Source organism: Phyllopteryx taeniolatus, chromosome 14 (genome assembly GCF_024500385.1).
Source record: "Phyllopteryx taeniolatus isolate TA_2022b chromosome 14, UOR_Ptae_1.2, whole genome shotgun sequence".
Classification (NCBI taxonomy): Eukaryota; Metazoa; Chordata; class Actinopteri; order Syngnathiformes; family Syngnathidae; genus Phyllopteryx; species Phyllopteryx taeniolatus.
This window is the reverse complement of record NC_084515.1, coordinates 16742473-16762149: the sequence shown is the minus strand read 5'-3', so window position 1 is coordinate 16762149 and position 19677 is coordinate 16742473. Positions and strand designations below refer to the sequence as shown.

Below are 19677 nucleotides of genomic sequence, written 5' to 3'. Positions count from 1 at the left end.
TCTTGAATGTGTTAGAATCCCTTCTCGGGGTTTGTGCGTGAAGCCAACACAATCACATACGCGGCTTTTCCCAAAGCTGTGTATTTGACATAAATAGAAGTGCTGCACAGCAATCCTCCATTACAAAAGAATCAACACAGGAATGATACATGATAATAAATATGAGAATAAATGCTGGAATGTGTGTAAAAGGCAGCGAGCCTGTGAAAAAGAAGTGGAAAAAGGGCTGGCTAACTGCAGAGGTAGACAAATGTAGAAGCTCGGATGAGCCCTGATATGTTTGTGCTTGACCAGCATACACATACTTGCGGTACTTTAAGTATCCCCCCCCATTGAGGAAATGAAGATGCGTGCAGACAATGTCAACATTTTGCATGAATGAGCGGCTGTGTCGATGTGAATGAATTGAAGGAGAAAAAAAAAAAGGAAGGCCCTGAAATGCGGCTTGGCAGAGGTTGCAGAGCTGTGGTTTTTGAGGAATGGAGTTATTTAGTCAGAAATACAAATGTATACAGTGTTGCCCTATTTACAATGGAAAAAGCGAAAACGTTTCGGAAAAAACAAACCAAACAAAAAAAAAGACTTGTCAGGAATAAATAAAATAATTTACAATTTGACTCCGTGAAGGGAGGAAGGTGTCCTCCTGTGTGCGCTTGCGGATCATTTGTCTCGCTTCAGTGAGTGACTTCCTGGTGGCACTCGGAGTCACCGGGGATGTCGCCGGCTCCGGGGATGATCTTGCCGTTCCAGGCCGAGACGCACCAGCAGCGAGCGGGAGGGCCCGCCAGGGATGACTCGCACTTGACGAAGGACAAGGACAAAGAACGTGAAGGGAGGCGCCGGGCGACGCCGGGCGACGCCGGGCGGGCGACACCTTTGTGGCCCCTCACCTGCTTGGCCTTGTAGAAGCCGTGCTTGTCGCAGTTGGGGAGGTAGAAAGTGGTGAACTTCTCGCCGAGGTTCTGCCGGGAGCTGGCGATGGCGTCCAGGGCGGCGTGAAGCGCAATGTGGCAAGGACCCTGTGCGGCAGAACAATCGACCGTCAGCTCGCTCGCCCGCTCTTTTCGCTTCATATACGCCGCTGACTATTCTCGCCGCTGTCCGCATCCATTGAACGTACGCCGCTGCACAAGCTTCACCGATTGGCTGATGTGTGCATCACGTGGCGTTCTTTGATTTAGTTATTCTCGAGTGACGCTATCGTCCACTTTGCTGCTGTAAAATGAGAATGAGAAGTTTGATTCCACTGTAAACAAGCAGATGTGGGAGCTTTATTTCTTTTGTCCAATCCAACAAAGGTTTATGGAATTTCCCATTAAGGAATTCAAATGAGTAAATGTATTCACATTCGGAATATTATTTTTCCATCGAGATTCGAATTCATGTAAAAATGTCTACTTCTTTTAATCGCTGAATTGAATTTGACATCCATGGATTCAAACTAATTAACGTTAACATTTTTAATACCGATTTCAATCGCGAAATACAATGTTTGATTGAGGGAATGAAATTAGTGAAAGGATTTAAGTTACTTTTACTCATTTTAATCACGAGATTGAATTGTCCATTAAATGAGTATAATAAATTCATTTGAATCACTAAATGGAAGGATGCAAATACACAATTGTTGAATTTCATATCCCCATTTTCCATTGTGGGATTCCAAATATTTATTTCAAAAAAAATTGTAATCACGAAACGGAATGCCGTGAAAGGATTCAAATAAAAAATGTACAACCCTAAATATTGAAGAATTGTAACAAATATATTTTTACAAGCAAATCATTCAATCATTCAAGAATATATTGATGCCAGTTTTAATCACTACATGGAATTTTCCATCAAGGAAATAAAACGGCAAACTAGTTTGAAGGCTGAAGGGATTTTTCCACTCAGGGATATGAGCATCGTTTTGGGAAAATACATTTGAACCCTTCCATTGGGTTAGGGTTAGTGTCATTCAAAATTGAGCTGCGGGCTCACCTCCTGCACCAGTTGGTTCCGGATGGCGTTGACTTTGGCCTTGATGCCGTCCTGGGCGTCGTCAGCGTCTCGGGCGGGCAAGCCCAGCGCGTACTGCAGCGAGCCGCGGTCGTCTTCGGCATCCTCTGAACACCGACGCTTCATTGAGCGTTTACATTTTCCACGGGAGCGAAACGTGACACATGGATGCGGCGCTGACTCTACCTTGGTCTTCGGTGCAGACCCCCTGTCCCCGGGTGAGGGCACGGAGAGGCCTGGCCTCGCCGGGCCCGGGCAAGCAGCGCAGGCCGCGGGCGCAGTGGGCCGTGTGGACCCCGCAGGCGCTCCCCCTCTCCAGGGCGCAGGCCACGCAGCAGCCGCAGCCCGGCTCCCTCAGAACCTGGCCGCAGCCGGCCGGGACGGCGGGACACTCGCTCAGCTTCTCCTGGGTGCAGGGGGCGCAGCGGATGGGCTCGGGTCCCGCCACCGGGGACGACCCCGCCGCCGCCGCCGCCGCCAAAACCGCAAGGGTCACCAGCATCATCTTCTCGTGTAATCCCCACATGTTAACTCTTTGCACTTTTCCTACGGCCGTCTCCCTCTGCGGCCGTATTTATGCCTCCGGGGAGGGTTAATGATCGACACGCCGCCTACGGACATAAAATATTTGTGACACGGCCGCAGTAAACAGTAGGTTGACCCCGCCGGACGTGCGCGGTTGAAGGTTCACAGGGTCTGGGATCAATATTGACTTTGGAACGCAGAGCGATTGGACATCAAAACAAGCTCGGCCGCTCGGCTCGCTCGCTGGGGCGCGTTCGCTCATCGATGACTGAAAGCACACTCGGCCGGAAGAGCTTTCGATGCAGGAGTGAATAACATGTTTGGTTTTCCGTTCACCGTTTTGACACGCGCGAGCCGTTCCGTTGCGGCGGCCTCTTCGGTGAAGGTTCATCTTATCAGGAAAGGGAGACAAACAAGGCCACGAGACACATCCCCTCTTTGGATTGCATAAGCCCTCGAGAATCATAACATGTTTGTGTGGAGACAGCCCACGCTAATTGCTCCTTTCCTTCAGTGTAGTATTGGCGGAACGTGACAATACACACAACGGCCTCGGCTTCACTTGTACGTTGACGTACGTTACGTTACGTTACAAAAAAGCAAAGGTCTTCCAGATGACAATAGAGCATTTACTTTGACCTGCCCCCGAGTCAAATCAATGAGCTTCCAGCCAATCGGGTGAGCCGGGTTTTGGGCACTGAAACCCACTGACCCAATGAATCATGGCTGACCCGATTTCCAAAATAGGTCAAGAAAAGCTCTTCTCAAATGTGCAGCACCTGACATGAGACCAATGTTCCCCGATGTTTACTGGGCCAAGGCACATATTGTACTGCACATCGGAACAAAAATCTCAAGGCGCACAGCAAGGGACAGGCGACGACCGGTACCGGGTCCCGGCCTTATTTCAAGGGACCGGACCGGCTACTCGTGAAAGCCGTCGATAGCAACCGATACTGCAGTCCGTCATTCCGGCATCTATATTGTCATTTTCATAAAGAACACAATAAGGACGACTAAGAAGGTTTACACGAACAAGGCGAGCGCGTCAGTTACCTGGAAGTCCACGCCGACCACGGTGCTCACTCTGTTCGGAAATGTCATATTACCGTCGCTCTCGTGCGGCTCGGCAAGCTTCTCGTTGCTACCGCCACGACTCTTGAAACTAAACAAAAAATGACTACATCTGCTGTCTTTCTCTTCATACGGTTTCCCTGGTACTACTACTACAACAACAACAACAAACAAACAATCACAGTAATAGACCATTGCAAAGTTGATCAAATGTGTGCAACTTCACATGTTATTTGTGACAATCGAGAGCAATTTCATTGACTTGCATTCCTTCATGTGCCACATCCAGTATGGCGGACAAACCGATGTATCGCATTTCAAAGTCCTCTTCAACATCACGCTTAAAAGTAGCTTCAAGTCAGAACAGTTTTGCGTAACGGGAGTTTGAAGTAACGCTCTTTGCGGCCGTTTACACGAGCTTCCTAATCGGCGTGCAAAAGAGCAAAAATATACGCATGCGATGAAGACTCTCTGCAAATTCTGCTAAATACCCCGGCTAAACTTAGCTCCTCCCCACCATACAAAGGACAATCTATCACTGACTTCCTTGACACCAACTATTTTCTATTTGCCAGGGATTTGGCACCATCTTGTGGTATTTTATAGCATTACGGAGAGCTAAAACCCAAATCGGTGACACTTTCAGCAAAGAGATGATGAATGTATTGATCATTCTTTTAAATGTTTAATGGGACGGGGGGGGGGGGGGCACACTTGCACATGGTTGCCGTTCACTCAATCAGCAGCTGGTGTGATTTGGCCTCCTCAATGTTGACCATCACATTCACCAGCCACTGGGGGAACTGCAGAAACTGCAAAAGTTAGTGAGAACCAAATGTTAGAACAACTTACAAAGGTACACACCATTGATGAATTCTCCATATTCTTACAGCTACAAATGTTAAAATATGACAAACTATTTCCCGGACAAGTAACAGCTTGAGCCTGGAACAAATGAACTCGTGATGAGTTTTAGTTTATTTCTATAGCGGTACTTTGTTTTCCACAGTTAAGAACGTAAAAATGTTACCTGAAAAAAAAAAAAAAAAAAAATCCCTTTTACATTTGAAAAGGTTTTCTCATGTGAACAATTTGACCCAGGAATGGATTATTTCCACTTAATCTATAATCTAAATGACCTTCCACTGTATTCAGATTCTAATACTTGACTTATTTGTTTTTACCATTTTTTGCAGTGAGGATAACCTCTTCCTCCTCCTCCTCCTCTTCCTCTTCTTGCGCTTCTTGTTGGTCAGTGGCGGTGGGAATTGTTCCCAAGAGCAAAAACTGGCCGTCATTCTACTGCTTAGCCTTCGCTCGCTCGCTGCGCTCCTCTCGGCCAACTGCGACGATTCCAGTTGCGCCGATTCTGCGTGACACCGGGTGGACGTCAGCAGCCACGAAGGGATCTCGCCGAAGGAGCGAGACATCCGCATGGGCCGGAGAACCTTCAGAGGGACGTCGTCCTCCTCGTCACTTCCAAACATCTCGTCTCGTTCTGGCGCGTGGCTCTCGTCACCTCCGGCGATCGGCGCTGTTTGGGGTGATTGTAAACTGTTTGGAAATTAAAGCTACAGTCAGGAACAATTGGCAGATTTTGCACTCCAGGGCTCCTCATTTACTTTCAAGCCACTCTAGTCAAAATCAGCCAGCAAAGTCAGAAAGGGTTAGGGATAATCCGTCTTTTGGGCGACCCAAAAGTGCACTATAGCCTTGAGAAATTAACTTCATTTGGCCTTCTCTAAACAGAAATGTCCAATTGCTCTGCAATATCTGGAACTGAGTGTGGCCAAGCCTGGTGATTGGCGGTTGTGATGTCAGCAAAAGAACATTTCAGCTAAAAGAACAAAGCGACATTTAAATATCTGCACGTGCGCGTGTGGTGTGCACTGTTAAAGTGGGCCACGTACATTGCGTAATATCGGAACTCTCAGTGAGGGCTGTTTAGGGCGGGCCTGGTGATTGGCAGCTGGGACGTCAGCAAAGATGAAAGCGCCAAGGGACATTCCAGATGAAAGCGCCAAGGGACATTCCAGCTTGAGCTCAGGGCGTCTGCGTGCGGAGTGCTCGGGTGCAAGCTGGAGCCGGTTAGCCATTCTTGAACGAATGTGCACTCCGTTAGCACTCGTGGTGGTAATAAAGCCACTGAAGCGCATCGCCGACTGTCATCCTTGATCACATACGAGGGCATTCCAATAATTAAAAAAACAAATAAAATAAATGTCTGAGACCCCCACAAATGACGAGGGGGGGGGGGGGGAATGAGCATGTGTTTTCTGACTTATTTTTATAGAGTTTGGTGTAGTCAAAATGAGCGCTACAGCAAACCACACACACAAAATCATAAGCCACCTGCACAATCAGTCAGGATGATCTTGGCGAGACATGCGTTAATCGATCGGAAGTTGGAATGTTTCTTAAACATATTGCAGTGCAGACGTGTTAGAGCGCAGTGATTCCCAACCGCAGCGCCGTGGCAGACAGGAAATGATCCAAGCTCACTTAACTGGTTAAAAAATGATTCCACCAAATGTATGGAATAATATATCTTTGTTCATCTATCTTTACTGCAACATGCAGAACCATTCAATCCACTAATTAGTAGAAGGTACACAATCTGCGAATCCACTTTTTTGTGACACATGTGCGCTGGGAGATTTGTTCTAATGTAAAATATGTAACGAGGCTCAATAGAGGTTGGGAAACACTGATATAGAGATTGTTTTTTTTAAAAAAAAAAGAAAAAAGTCAAACCTCACATGTTGTATTTGCAAGTCCATTGTGGGCGTTTGCGTTTGCGTTTTGGCTGTCGTCAGCGACGTGGCGCTTGATGACTGATTCATGTCAAGTGTGGAGCTTAATGACAAGCAGGTGGGGACACAAGGAAACTGGACTGTGTGTGTGTGTGTGTTTCGGGGGGGACAAAACACGATGCTCCATTTAAGAGTGAAAAAAACCAAAATCCAAATAATACAGCCTAAACAATAATCTGAAATGAAATGAAAATATATTTACTGTATTGCACAATCCAAAGAACCAATTAAAGTCTTCCTTAATTTGAAAAATCAGAATCATTTGTAATTCATGCGGACAATAATTGAAGGCAGGGGTGTGCAACGTAAGGTTCATGACCCGTGCGCGGCCCGTGATCCGTGATCCTTCGACGCTGCCTCTTTCTGTCATCGCGTAACAGAATCAGCAAGCGTAAGTGTCAAATGAATGAACGTTCTATTGATGAAAGAGGATTCATGGTGTGCTGAAGGCTTGCATACATGCCAGTAAGCAGGTTACATTGGGTAGAGGGGGCGGGGGGTTGTTTGTGAACTGTCGTTGACCTCAGATTCCCCCTCGTTGCTTCACCGCGCGTGTGTGTGTACTTCAGCGGCATCCTGAAACAACTTTTTTTTTTCTGTGAGGTCATCGTTTGTTTTTAAGGTGAGTCACGGTGACGATTGTGCAAGTGACGGTTTACACGGTTTCTTCGCTGCCACAGGCCAAACGTTCAAAGTTGCTTCTCTCTCTCTCTCAATGCTTTTCATTTTTGCTCTTCAAGCTTTGACGGTTTAACGTTCGATATTTCATGATAAAACCTCAATTTACATGATTATTATGATGAATTCTTTTTTGTTATATTATTATTATTCATAAATACAGTGGTGCCTTGAGATACGATTTGAGTTTGTTACGTGACCGCGCTTGTCTCAAATCATCTTTCCCCATTCAAATGAATTGAAATGCCCAGAATCTGTTCCAACCTCCTGAAAAAAAAAGGTTTGTTGTAATGTGTTTTTTTGTTGTTGTTTTTTTATAGATATGAAAAGTATCCCTCGAATATAGTGTACTTCAGAAAAACACAGTGAGAAAAATGATATAGAATGTAAAGAAATACTTTAAAAAGATGCATTTTTTGCCGAATGGGCGTTGAGATGCCGCTTCTGGTGGCGGTATAATACGCACATGGCTATACGGTACATGGAGACGGTCACAGCTCCTCTGTAATATGAGCTGTTCCGCGCGGAAGATAAATAATAGATCCCTGTGAGTATTATATTATCTGTCTTCATATGTTGCTCCACCATTTGCGCTCAAATAGTGCAGATGTCTATGGACATTTTCGGAAAGGGCTGTATTATGCAACATGAGCAAGACTACTGACTACTGACATGAAGTTCTCGGCCACGTTTTGGGGCGGCAGTAGCTCATCCGGTCTCGAAGAGGGCCACTAGTCGGTCGAGAGATACTAGTCTGTTTGCTGACAAATTGTCAAGGTGCTCTTGAGCAAGGCAACAAAAATTGGCTTCGCCTTCACGAACCCGTAGGCCTAATCATTATTTTATACACCAATATTGTCTTTATTACAAAATATTCAATAAACCATCTTTACACTGTACAAGATGTATCATAGCTTTGTTTGGCTATTTACAAACAACGACGTAAAACCGTATGACCTGCATATCAAAGAGAATCTATGTAAAAAGGCAGGTTGCAAACACTGATAAGCTTGCCGTGGAGTAAGGCGGAAACATGACGGATGTACACAGATGCAGATTGGAGGCTATACGCCCAAGATACGGTGGACCACCGCGAGTCGCGGGGGGGACGGGGGACCGAGCCCAACCGTGAACAGCGAAACGACGCCATGAATTGACACTCCCCAAAAACCGATTCAAAGTCCTTCTCTGCTGGCCTCAACACTATCAAAAGCGCTGATCTACATGTACAACTTTCTTACATTATTTATTCATTCATTAGTATTCATATTTAGGACAGTATTTTGTGTTCTCCCAAAGTACAACTGATACTGTAGAAAGTATTTTGCCATGACATTTTTTTTTAAAAATCGGATTTTTTTTTTTTTGGGGCGGGGGCGGCTACATTACAGAACTTCAATAGGCTAATACTTTAGTTTTTGAGCAAATAATGGAGAAGAAGGTCCCCCCCCCCCCCCCACCCAAAAAAAAATAAAAAATAAAAATTGGCGAGTCGGTGAATTTGCAAATCTTTGGGTGGTCCACTGTATAGCTATAGGAAAAACGTGGGCCAACAGCACCGATGTTTCCATAACCATTTGTGTTATAAATACATTAGAAAGTAGATTTGCTATTGTGCAGTTGTGTGCTTTAATACTGTCTTTATACAATACCCTACGTCAGATTTGGGGAATGCCTTTTTTTCCTGATATAAAGACCTCCAAATCTTTCTTGTTCTGAAATATTGCGAGCATTAAATGTCTTCTGTTTTCAGAATCGCTCACATCTGGCCCACGGGCCGCGGGTTGCCTACCCATGTTGTGTGCGTTTCCACCGTACTTGGAGGTTTTGTTCGTCAAGGGCACAACTTGTGTGTTTACTGCATTCAATAATCGTCATGGACCGCTGTGTAAAATAAGTGTGAAACGGGTACGGTGGAACCTCTAAAAGTCCAAAATGGCAAAATGTTCTTTTCTTTTTTTTTCTCCTTCCCTTTGTGCTCGATTCTGCACGTGTTCCGCTTGTTCTTTGGCTTTCTCCGCGACAATAGCTGCAGCCCCGTTTCGCATGACATCGCAAAGGGCCACAAAGGATGAATTTGTTGTCTTTTTCTTTGGCTTTTTTCCCCACGCAACACTTATACCAAAAGAAGGCGCATTATTATTGTTATTGTTTTATGACTTATTATATAGAAGAGTTGAGTCATTTATTTTGCGCACTTTGACGAGTTAAGACTGTAAAACAATGAGATGCAACCACGACGTACAGTAAATCACGTTGTCCGTGTTTGGACGTCTTATTATTCTTAGCAACAGGGGTAAACTTAGTTGCACTGTCACGACGGTAAACATACAGTTGCTATTACATCTTATTGACTGGGGTTACCTTATTTTTATACTTTTATGACAGTTAGGAAAGTTTGTTGTTTTAGCCATACTACTTCCAATGAGGAAAAATGTTTGATACCGTGGATAATTGACGCCCATTATAACTGCATGGAAAATCAATTATTTATTTGTATTATATCTTATATCTTATTATCTATATATATATATTTATTTATTTATTTTTCAAACCCCAAAAAGTCTTAAATAAGTAGGGATGAAATGCCATTTCGCAATTCCGGGGTTAGTTTCTTCCCCAAAAAAGCAAAAGAAAAAGAATTGCAGAAACAAAAAGCAAAAAAGAAAATAGGTGATTCCGCAGGTGCCGAACTGTGAGTATGCGGGATCCTCTGTAAAATCAAATCTAAAGCGTCCCTCAATGAATTGCATTTGACTTGAAAGGTTCCACTGTAGTTTGTTCAAGCAGAAAAGACCCATTTGAGCTTATCTGGCGGTGTTATCAAGAGAGTGCTCATCTGGTGGATGCCATATTGGAAAAACTTGAAGGGGAAAGCGTAGCTATGGCTATCAACTTGTAAAAAGTCATGCACTGCTAATTAGAAATGTGTCAGCAAAAGTGTTCAAAATGTCACACAAGCACACACACACTCACAAATACATACGCACATGCTTAGGCGCACCATAAAAAGAAACGCTGTGACAGCTTGAAATCATTGAATGCATCCTTGGCATCATTAGAAAGATCTTTTTTGGGGAGGAAAATATCCCCTCTGCGGAGATTTTACCTGCAAAGAAAAGGACAGTTTGTCCAAAGAGTGGAAAGCAGCTAGCTGACATTTCCTTCAAAAACCAAACAAACCAAAGAAAACCCAGCAAATTTGGATTTCCTGCACGAGCGTGGCACCCGCAGGAAACGTGCAGGCGGCTCTCCTCAAGGCCTCCATCTTGGCTCTTCTTACCTTCGCCGAGGTCGCTCGCTTGCGTTTGCGTCTACACCGCAGCGTCAGCCACAGTCGCCACAGCCTCAATCTCAATCTCTGTCACAGCTAAATCCTCCTCTTCCTCTTCCTCCTCCTCCTCCTCCTCCTCACCCACCGCAGGCACGCGGGAAGAGGGCAAGCACGTCGGCTGGCTGTTGGGGGCGGCGGCGGCGGCGACCGAGGAGACGCTGCCCAGGTTGGCGGGCACGCTGGTCTTGCCGCAGGAGTGGATGCGGCGCGCCAGGCTGGCCGAGCGCACCACGGAGGAGGTGGTGGCCGTGCCCACGCCCTGCACCTTGCCCTCCAGGAAGTAAGTCAGCATCTCCCCTTTGCCCTTCACGCTCACTTTGCCGCGGCACACCAAGTCGTAGTCGGAGTTCAGCAGGCGGTAGACCTCCTCCGTCACCTGGGTTGGCATACGAGTTGAGCAACGAAGACTTATTTTCCAAAAATAATCAATATCCGCAGATGCCGTTACCCTTTGTTCAAATTATTGTACAATTTGCAGTTGTGTTAAGGCTAAAATTGTGCTGATTTTGTCACCTGTATCTTCCCCGGTACTCCCGTGCTGTCCATGCGACTGGCCACGTTGACCGTATTCCCCCAGATGTCATACTGGGGTCGCCGCGCCCCGATGACCCCCGCCACCACTGGACCAACATTGATCCCTGCGCCGGCGTGGCACAAATCAAATCAGACCTGAAAAACTTTTCATACTTTGCCCGTTATGCTGTTCGTGGCGGTGTGCCGACGTACCCACTCTTAAGACAAACTCGTTATAAGACTGGTAGTTGATTTCATCCAACACGTCAAACATCTCGATGGCGTAGTCCGCTATTGTGCTCAGGTGGTCATAAATTGACTTCTTGGCCTAAAGCGACACAAAAGGATGCTATTTTTGTGCTTGACTGTTTGCACCATTCGACTGATGGCTAAAAGGTTTTTTTCCACTTCACTCGAGCTTGCTCGTAAATTACATTTTGGCTAACAACACAAAGCGAAAAAGGTATCGCGCTCGATTTGTCTTTGTGTGTTTTTTCAAAGGAAAAATAGCAGTTTAGAATATTGTACGTCAGAAAAGCAGAGTCATGACATAACAGCAAACAGTTGTTTTGCTTCAATTCAATAGACGTTGTGCTGATCATGCTAGTATGTGCGCTTTGGCCACCCGGGGGCAGTATAATAGCTACAGTAACAGCGGTGATTCTTGGCAGAGGATAAAGAATACGTGCCTGTACATATTGCTACATTATCTGTGTAGTGGTATGTTTTGTGTTCAAATATCCGTTGCCTGAAAGGTTAACATCGCTGCAACACGTTAGCTTTTGTTTGTTACCATGAGGCTGGAAGACATTTTGTTAGAAAACTATTTCTTTGCACTTGTCCAACTTTTCTATTCTGTTAATTACAACGTCATATGAACTCTGCTCTAGCGTGAGGATAAAAAAGGTCACTTGTACTCCTGTCTCTCGCTCTCGCTGATAGTTTAGTATCACAAAAGCGAGAAAAAAGCAGAAAATAACGTCGGCGCGCCTTTCCTCAGTTGGGCGCACGGGACAATATGGCCCTAAGACCCGAGGCGTAAATATTTTAGCGCAATAGCGCGTCTCACCTCGGTTCCGACGGTGGGGACGAGGCCGACGGCCGCCATGTACGTGCTGCCTATGGTCTTGATCTTCTCGATATCTCTGTAGCACTCCTTGTCCATGAGCTGGAAGACGCACATTGCGGTTTCAAATCTCTTCGTGCCGCAAGTCAATCATAAAAACAACTCAACCTCATCAAAGTCTGCGATGATCTCGTTGAGGAGTCTCAAGCATTCCACTCCCATGTTGTTGCCGTCCAGCTCGATGTAGAAGTCGTTGAAGTTTGGGATGGACGCAAACAGGACGCCTACTTGCGCGTAAGACTGGTAGTACAGATCCTAGAAGAAGAAGAAGACAAGTCATTACATGTCATTGTAATGCTTGTTCATGCCACTTGTTGTGACGTTCTACCTGTTTGTGTGTGTCTGCCTGCCTATGAGCTGGGCTCACCATGTTCCTGGGGTTGGACAGCAGGAAGTGTTGGGCCACGTGTGCCGGCAACAGATTGAACAGGATCCGCCTGTTGTCCAGTTTGACTTTTTCCATCCCGTCCCTCTCCTCCTCCGCCTGTCACCAAACATGCGACACTCACTGACAGCTGGAAATTCAAGGGGCTTCTATGATGCAAAGTTACATTTTGAGGCTTTTTGCTCATTTCTGTTTTCAGGCAAAGAGAAAATACTTGGACTACTGATACTCATAAAAGGTCATCAAACAGCAACTAAACAAATGTTCTCTATACATTGCCATATATTAATACGACGACTACTACTACTAAGAAGAAGAAGAAGATAGTTTTTTTCAGGTAGCATTTCATAAATTAGAACACAAAACATTATTTCGTTGAACGTCTTTCATTAAAATGTTGTAATCTATTTTTCAAATGTAAATAACTAAAAGCCTCGCGTTCGCAGATATATTGGCCTATATCTGACGAAACCGAGAGGACAGAAAAACTGAAAGCAAACCCTCAACGGCGTCGCTCAATATCAAAAGGAACGTTGTCGATCGTTGGAGGGACCTGCCCACCACGAGGCAAAGGCGGTGCGGTGCGTTCGCGAGCAGGATGTTGTAGAAGGGGCGCGTGGAAATGAAAATGTTGAACAATGCGCTCAATTTCATTCTGACATTTCAACACCGGTTAACCGGTTCATTCCTAATAGTTGGAGGGAAATCCTTTTCTACCTTCGAATGAGGCTCGTTTTCAGCTATTGCTGCCTTTCGCTTTTGTCGTAAGTATCAAAAATGTTTCTATTATTTACATCTTATAACAAGCGTCCCAGTACGTTTGAGACAATAGTACTCTGAGGAAATTGCCGACTGCTAAAACGTTTTGTAGACTTCCATCACATGCTGACTGCTTCCATTGCGGTGGCGTATACAGGCTAAAATCATCCAAACATCATTGACGCTTTTGGAGACGACTGCAACTACATCCTTTTACATTGTCCCCAGTTGGGGTCAGTAAAGACCCTCGGTACATGTACGAGTTTCCATTTGAACTGCTCGTGTAGCTTTATTATTGTCCACTTTTTTCCTGATGAATCGGAGCCAGAACAAACTTATCTTACCCTCCTTGTTGCCAAAGAACAGGCACCTGGCAGCTTCTATACAAACTTTGTACGTGGACATGTCTGAAGCAACACTTTACGTCCAGCGCAACATTGCATTCAGTGAGGAAGAAACGCTGGCTGACCTGCACCGCCCAGAGGAAGTCCAAGCGCAGTTTGAGGTCAAGCTGCCTGGAGTGGAGGGCCAGGGCACTGACGAAGAGCAACAGAGACAGTATGGGCTCAAAGCCCCGGATGTGGAAGGACCCCCCGCTGTGGAAGAGACCAAGGCACAAAGTCAGCACTGGGGCCGGACCACCCAGGAGAAACTACACAGGAGGCTTGAGGTGATCACGCGCACGCAAACGCGTGTTAAGTTATACAACAATGTGGATTTATTTTGAACATTTCCTTGTCTAATTGCGTGAATGGTGGACTAAAAACAGACAGATTATACCGTTTCAATTTCTCAATATGGGATCGGCACAAAATGTGCATCCAATTCCAGACAGATGAGATATGATTTTTCTCAGTTCAAATACTTCCAAATAACCACAACAAAGAAAAGGGCACATAACAACGATGGCATGGCATGGCATGGCATGGCATGGCATGGCATGGCATGGCATGGCATGGCATGGCATGGCAGGACAATTTGAACAATCATCAAGGGTCCAATCACATCAGCCCACAACCTCTAGGGGGCATATTTACATGGTACTGTATCTGGGGACTTCTATTTTGAGTTCTGGTGTTGTGATGATTAGCGAGCATTATCTATTTCCTTCATCTATTTAATGTGTAAAGTTTAGCGTAAAAAAATGAAGACAATGTGATTTCAACTCAACATTTACATTTTTGGGACTATGGGAATGCTGAGTCAAGATCATTGAACTCTTCGCTGCCATTGACGGCTGCTGAATTCAACATGGAGGACTGGCTGTGAATGATTCATAATATGGCACAACATAACAATGCATTCAAAGTTCATGTGCTTCAAAAGCGTAGGAAATGGAAGTGTGTGTATGTTGTTGAAGAACACACACACAGTGTACATCAATTTAGATGTACTGTAAAGGCTTCCCTAACTCCTGCTAATCTGTTTTCCTAACTGGATCAGAGAAACATGACACGTCCCAAATAAAATGTCGGCTATGCGTAACCTCCTTTTGAAGAAATGATGGAAAATCAAAGCAGCTATCATCTAGCATGCCATTTGCACGATCGGCGAGCCGCCCGCCCGATGTCGGCGGCCCCCGCCGGGCCCGGGGGCTCACCCACCCGGCGGTCTTGCGAAAACCGCTGAGCTCCAGCACGGTGATGTAGAGCACCACCAGCAGGAGCATCAGCGCCATCTTGGGCAGCCAGGAGACACGCAGGAAGAGCGCCAGGGTCAGCGTGCCCACCGCGCACGACAGGAAGGCGTAGCGGGCGCCCTCGCAGGGCAGCTCGGCCGCGGTGCGGTTGACGTCGCCGTCCGTGTCGATGATGACGGTGGAGCTGTTGGTCTTGGCGGGACCCCACATCCGGGGCATGCAGCCCACCTGTATCGAGAGCAATCAACTAAATGTGTGCACTTTATAAAAACAAATCTAATTAAATCCGAAACAAGTTACAGTGGTGCCTCGAGATAGGAGTTTCATTTGCCTTTAACTCAAAGCGCTCTTATCGCAAATCATATTTCCCCATTGAAATGAATGGAAATACCATTGATCTGTTCCAGCCTCCCAGAAAACAAAATTGCTTTTTGTTTTTTAATAAGGAAAATAGCACCTCTATAATATTATACTTTCTAAAAACAGAGCAATAAAACCATGAAATAGAATGTAAAGCATTAGAAAGTTTATTGAAGAATATACTGTACGCCTGTGGGTAATGTGATATTATCTGTCGATATGCGTTCAAATATCTGTTTCTCCTCCGTGTCAACACGGATATCGGAATTCAACAGCCGTCAATGGCAGTGAATGTGTTAAAGGGTTCTAAAAGCGCTGTCAATGCTAACTGTTAGCATTTCAATGACATTTTCCATTCGTTTGGTCGTTTGTTAGCACGAAGCTAGCGTTCAAGCAGATTCGTGGGGTTGCTTCACATACACAACATGTATTCTCTTTATTTGATGCTTAGTTTGGCTGTACATTTCTACTGGGAGTGGCATTAAACAGCTTGAAACCTCTTTTTTGATGAACTTTGGTTCAACTTGCTGGTTATTGTGAAGTGTCTCTCGAGTTGACAAAAATTCGGCCCAACGATGGCTCGTATTCTGAAACCTTCTCAAGTCAGAGCACTCGTATCTCAAGGCGCCACCGTAACCATATATCCATCACAAAACTTACCACACAGGCCTGGGCCACAGCATAGATTAAGAGCACGATGAGAATGCAGAGAGCGGTGCGAATCTGAATCGTCAGGCACCCGGGAAAGCACTGATTCACAAAGGCGTGAGACAATTTCAGCAGATCTACGCATCCCTCGATCCATTTTTCTTCCAGGTCGCGGGGGCAGCCGATTCAGCGAGGAAGCGCAGTCTCCCCCCCCCCGGCCACTGAAGTAGACAATGTGCACATACCTGTACTCTGGTGATATGCAGGTACATGACGCACGCCACCAGGAAACAGATGCAGAAGACGAGCAGCACCGGCACCACCGTGCCCCTGGACCACACAAAGAACAGGTAAGCCAGCACAACAAAAAGACAAATATGACAGAGTAGTGCTCTGTATATTTCCAGTACATACTGCGGGATGATGACAAGATATACGAGACCGCACAAGGCCGCGAGGATCAGAGACAGAACCACAGCGCTGGTGAAGTACTCATCTGGAACCTGATGGTACTTTTTGGTACCGAACAGAGCAGAGAGGGTTCAGTACTGACCATTGGCATCTTTTCCACACAAGCAGAGTTTGATTTGATTTGGTTTGAATGTCGGCTTTTGCAACTGTCAAAAGTTGTCACCGGTATCCCAAAAAGATGGTCGGCGTGTGACTTTTGGTAGTGACGCGCTTGGATTGGCCACAAAACAAGAGGGCTCCTTGACACAGAGATTCCACAAAATTGACACATCAGCGTCGCAACAGAAGGCTAGTGAGAGTCGCGGGCGGATAAATGCCCGGATGGACCTCGTACTCACTTTCCGTAATGCCGCCGTTGTAAAAGCAACACGGAAAAAGGCAGAAAGATGCCAGCCAGATTTACTTTGATGGGAAGTGCCGCTGCGAACCCGACTGTTGTCTTTTTTTCTCACCCTCCGCTCGCGCTCCGAGCACTTGTACACGAGCGTGAGGAAGTGGAGGTCGGCCGTGTCCGACTCGGTCTGCCGGGCTTCGATCAGCCGCCCGATGTAGCGGTTGACCCGCGTTCTGGGGCTGCTCTGGACCACGTTGGCCCGGTTGGCTTTGGGCCGGTTCCGCAACTTCTGCGGTGCCGTCCTCATGGCCCGCCGCTGTTTTAAAGAGGAAAAAGAAGAAGTCGTACCGGCTGCGTTTGGGGAGTTTCATCATGTCGGAAAGGCGCCCGAATACAAGCGCGCCGCTGATGATACTTTCAAACGTCACATTTAACTTCATTAGCGGATGCGCCCTGCTGAGACGAAGTGTCTTTGGCAGCCACAGCGACGAGAGCTGCAAAATAGCGGGCGCTGGAGCATAACCGCGTTGCCTCCATTTCTACTTGCTTTGGTCGCCACCCACACAGAAAGTAGCACACCAATATGGCTATTTCGTATACACGTTCATCTGAAACAAAAGGAACCTTTGTGCTCATTGGCCACATTTGATTTTGAAAATGCACAGATGGACCGGGTGATTCCTCGACGAGGTAACTGTATATGTAATCTTGTTTATTGTAATTCTTTTTTTCACTTCTTAAATGTCATTGTTTTTAAAAATGATTGTTATTATAATCATTGTATGTTATATGTAAAATAGTAGTATCAAATATATTATGTTTGGAAGTAATTGATTGATTAACCACTTTTGTCATTTAAAAAGATAGATTTATTACAAATATTTTCGTATTTTACCACTCACAATAAATCAGTTAACATGAGAAACGAATACATGTAAAGGCTGGGTGGGCCGGATTACAGAACAGCGTAAGACGCTTGTGGCCCCGGGGCCATACTTTGCCCTCCGACTGGCTCAGGAATCACTGCATTTGAGTTTTGTTTTGTCTTGTTCCGCAAATAGCGTTATGGTCAGTGGTTAGAGCGCCACCCGGTGTTTCGGAAGACTGCAAAAGTGGACAGGGATGAGTTTCACTCTGAGTTGCTATGTGAGCCTCTATCAATAAAGAATATAGAATCATTTGTTGTTTTGGTTTTTCATTGTGAGGTTTATTTTCTTCCTTTTTTAAAAAATTCCTTGTTAAACTTTCAGTTTTCACAGCCGTCCAAGTGAATAAGTTGCACATTTATGTACACAGTGGGTTTAAAAAGATGACCTACGTTTTCACTTTGTTACTGAATACACATTTACATTGTATTAAATAGCAATGCAATGTCAAATACAATTGAAGAAATTCAATTACAAAACGGTGAGAAGATGGGGTGTTCTCGGGATAAATACTGCTTTTCTATTCACACAAAATCAGAGTCGAAAAAAGAAAAGAATGACCTTATCGCCGTCCTCACAATTCATGGCATTGGAGAAGGGGATCTCTGCCTTGAACATCTTCCTGCAGTGCATGAGCTGCACCAGCAAGTAGCACACCGTCTTGAACTTCATCTTTTTGGCCGGCTTGATATCCGAAAGAATCAATCCTGGGAAAATCTGGAAAAAAAGGCAGGAACTTTTTTGGGGAAGTCAGTCGTGATAGGCTTCACATCATCCTGGAGTCTTTCTTACCAGGATTAAGAGACAACGTGGTAACGTTTCAGTTCAATCACGGAGCTCATTGCAAGGTTACACTATAATACACTTCAATAGCAATATAACAACGAAAAGTAGTCATTTTGGTGACGTGAGGAGTCCGCCCAACAAGGACTGCCCTCATTGCACTTGCAGTAAGTCCTAATCATCTAACCCTAACCGCTTGTAACAATCAGTTTGACTGCTATGAGTTGAGCACTTGAGTACTTGATTCGAATACTTCACGCGAGACTTGCAGCGATAGCTCTTCATATTTCCACCGCTGGAGTAGAAACGCGAGCGAAGCGGGCAGAAGCCGCTCGTTGATGTGTTTGCCACACGCGCGCATCCGCACGCATGCTGAACTCTGCAAATGTGTGACGAAAGATGCCACAGGCTCCGCCCGTCCGTCCCCCCCCCGTCCCCCTTCTCGTTGAATCCATTACAGGCTGGAAGTGACATCATCTGCGCATCAAATGTGCGAGAGCTCCATTATATCACGCTGGGGGCTTTTTTTTCTTCTTCTTTGCATTCTCCTCCTGTGAGATTTTAGTGGATGAGAAGCAACCAGGAGAAGATAAGCCTCCTTCTTCAATCGACCCTCGTCTGACTTTCCACATGGATTATCTCTGCGCAGTGCACCCTTCGCGGTATTACGGGTTCACTCGGGGCCACGGCCTCATAAAGGACACAACTGAAAGTCTGCTCGTAGTCATTTCCTCCCAGGGCTTAGACATAAACAGCACACGACGGCTTGGAAATATAAAAGAGCGTACCTTGCGTCGGTGAGACGGCACGATAAAGAAAGTTTCGATCTGGTGTTTTTGGAGGAAGGCGTTGCGCTCGTGACCGTTTCCCGGCTCGACCTCGTAATCGCCATTCAGGCACTCCAGTGTGGATCTGGTGATGTGGACCTTCCTGCGGAATACAGCAAAAAAAAAAACACGAATGGGTGGTGAAATCAAAATCGGAATAGCAACCCTCACGTAGCACACGCATACGCCCCAGTGAGGTATTCATATTATTTATTACTGCAGCCAATGCATTTTCTCCCAGCATTCAGCAGTGAAAAAAAAATGGAGGCCAAATGCATGTCGTGTGAATGTCACAGCATTTGCGTGTTTATCACCTACAGTACGAGCACAAACTGTATATATTATTTTTTTCTTTCACCATTCAACACATTTTTCATATTGCCAAAAACACTCTCAGTTTTGGGGTGAATGCTTGTCTCTCAGCATTTTTGACGCTTTAAGTCGTTTTAATACAAATACTTTTCTCTCAGGATTCACTTTT

At 45.6% G+C, this 19677-nt stretch overlaps 2 protein-coding genes across 12 annotated transcripts in view; both read right to left on the bottom strand.

Moving 5' to 3' along the window:
* Positions 1 to 62: 62 nt before the first annotated feature.
* LOC133489520 (insulin-like growth factor-binding protein 1) lies at positions 63 to 4144 on the bottom strand. The gene is made up of 4 exons (XM_061798692.1): positions 2188 to 4144; positions 1984 to 2108; positions 891 to 1019; positions 63 to 800 (listed from the first exon to the last, which is right to left on the bottom strand). The coding sequence occupies exons 1-4, from the start codon at positions 2525 to 2527 to the stop codon at positions 675 to 677; spliced, it is 720 nt and encodes a 239-aa protein (XP_061654676.1). The 5' UTR covers positions 2528 to 4144; the 3' UTR covers positions 63 to 674.
* Positions 4145 to 4295: 151 nt separating this feature from the next.
* Positions 4296 to 19677, bottom strand: part of LOC133489512 (adenylate cyclase type 1-like) — a 33500-nt gene continuing 18118 nt past the window's right edge. The window contains exons 7-22 of one of the 11 annotated variants that reach the window (XR_009791951.1): positions 19158 to 19299; positions 18148 to 18303; positions 16779 to 16976; positions 16270 to 16367; positions 16101 to 16185; positions 15868 to 15957; positions 14813 to 15075; positions 13678 to 13804; positions 12393 to 12548; positions 12173 to 12319; positions 12008 to 12106; positions 11152 to 11266; positions 10939 to 11063; positions 10375 to 10801; positions 10082 to 10200; positions 4296 to 5154 (exon numbers count right to left, since the gene is read on the bottom strand). Coding sequence is in view for 4 of the 11 variants with exons in the window: in XM_061798667.1 (XP_061654651.1) it covers positions 10406 to 10801; positions 10939 to 11063; positions 11152 to 11266; positions 12008 to 12106; positions 12173 to 12319; positions 12393 to 12548; positions 13678 to 13804; positions 14813 to 15075; positions 15868 to 15957; positions 16101 to 16185; positions 16270 to 16367; positions 16779 to 16976; positions 18148 to 18303; positions 19158 to 19299 (2197 nt within the window). In the remaining 7 variants the exon portion in view is untranslated. Of the gene's footprint in view, positions 5155 to 9014; positions 10802 to 10938; positions 11064 to 11151; positions 11267 to 12007; positions 12107 to 12172; positions 12320 to 12392; positions 12549 to 13677; positions 13805 to 14812; positions 15076 to 15867; positions 15958 to 16100; positions 16186 to 16269; positions 16368 to 16778; positions 16977 to 18147; positions 18304 to 19157; positions 19300 to 19677 lie in introns of those variants that run through there. The other 10 variants (XR_009791947.1, XR_009791948.1, XR_009791950.1 and 7 more) reach the window with 10 other exon arrangements.

Bases quoted from the DNA above. Each gene is read 5' to 3' on its own strand.
- LOC133489520 (XM_061798692.1), bottom strand. From the start codon at position 2,527: ATGTGGGGATTACACGAGAAGATGATGCTGGTGACCCTTGCGGTTTTG. The intron at 2,109-2,187 runs GTAGAGTCAGCG...GTCGGTGTTCAG, and splicing joins GGTCTGCACCGAAGACCAAG to AGGATGCCGAAGACGACCGC. The intron at 1,020-1,983 runs GTGAGCCCGCAG...TCTGCCGCACAG, and splicing joins GGAACCAACTGGTGCAGGAG to GGTCCTTGCCACATTGCGCT.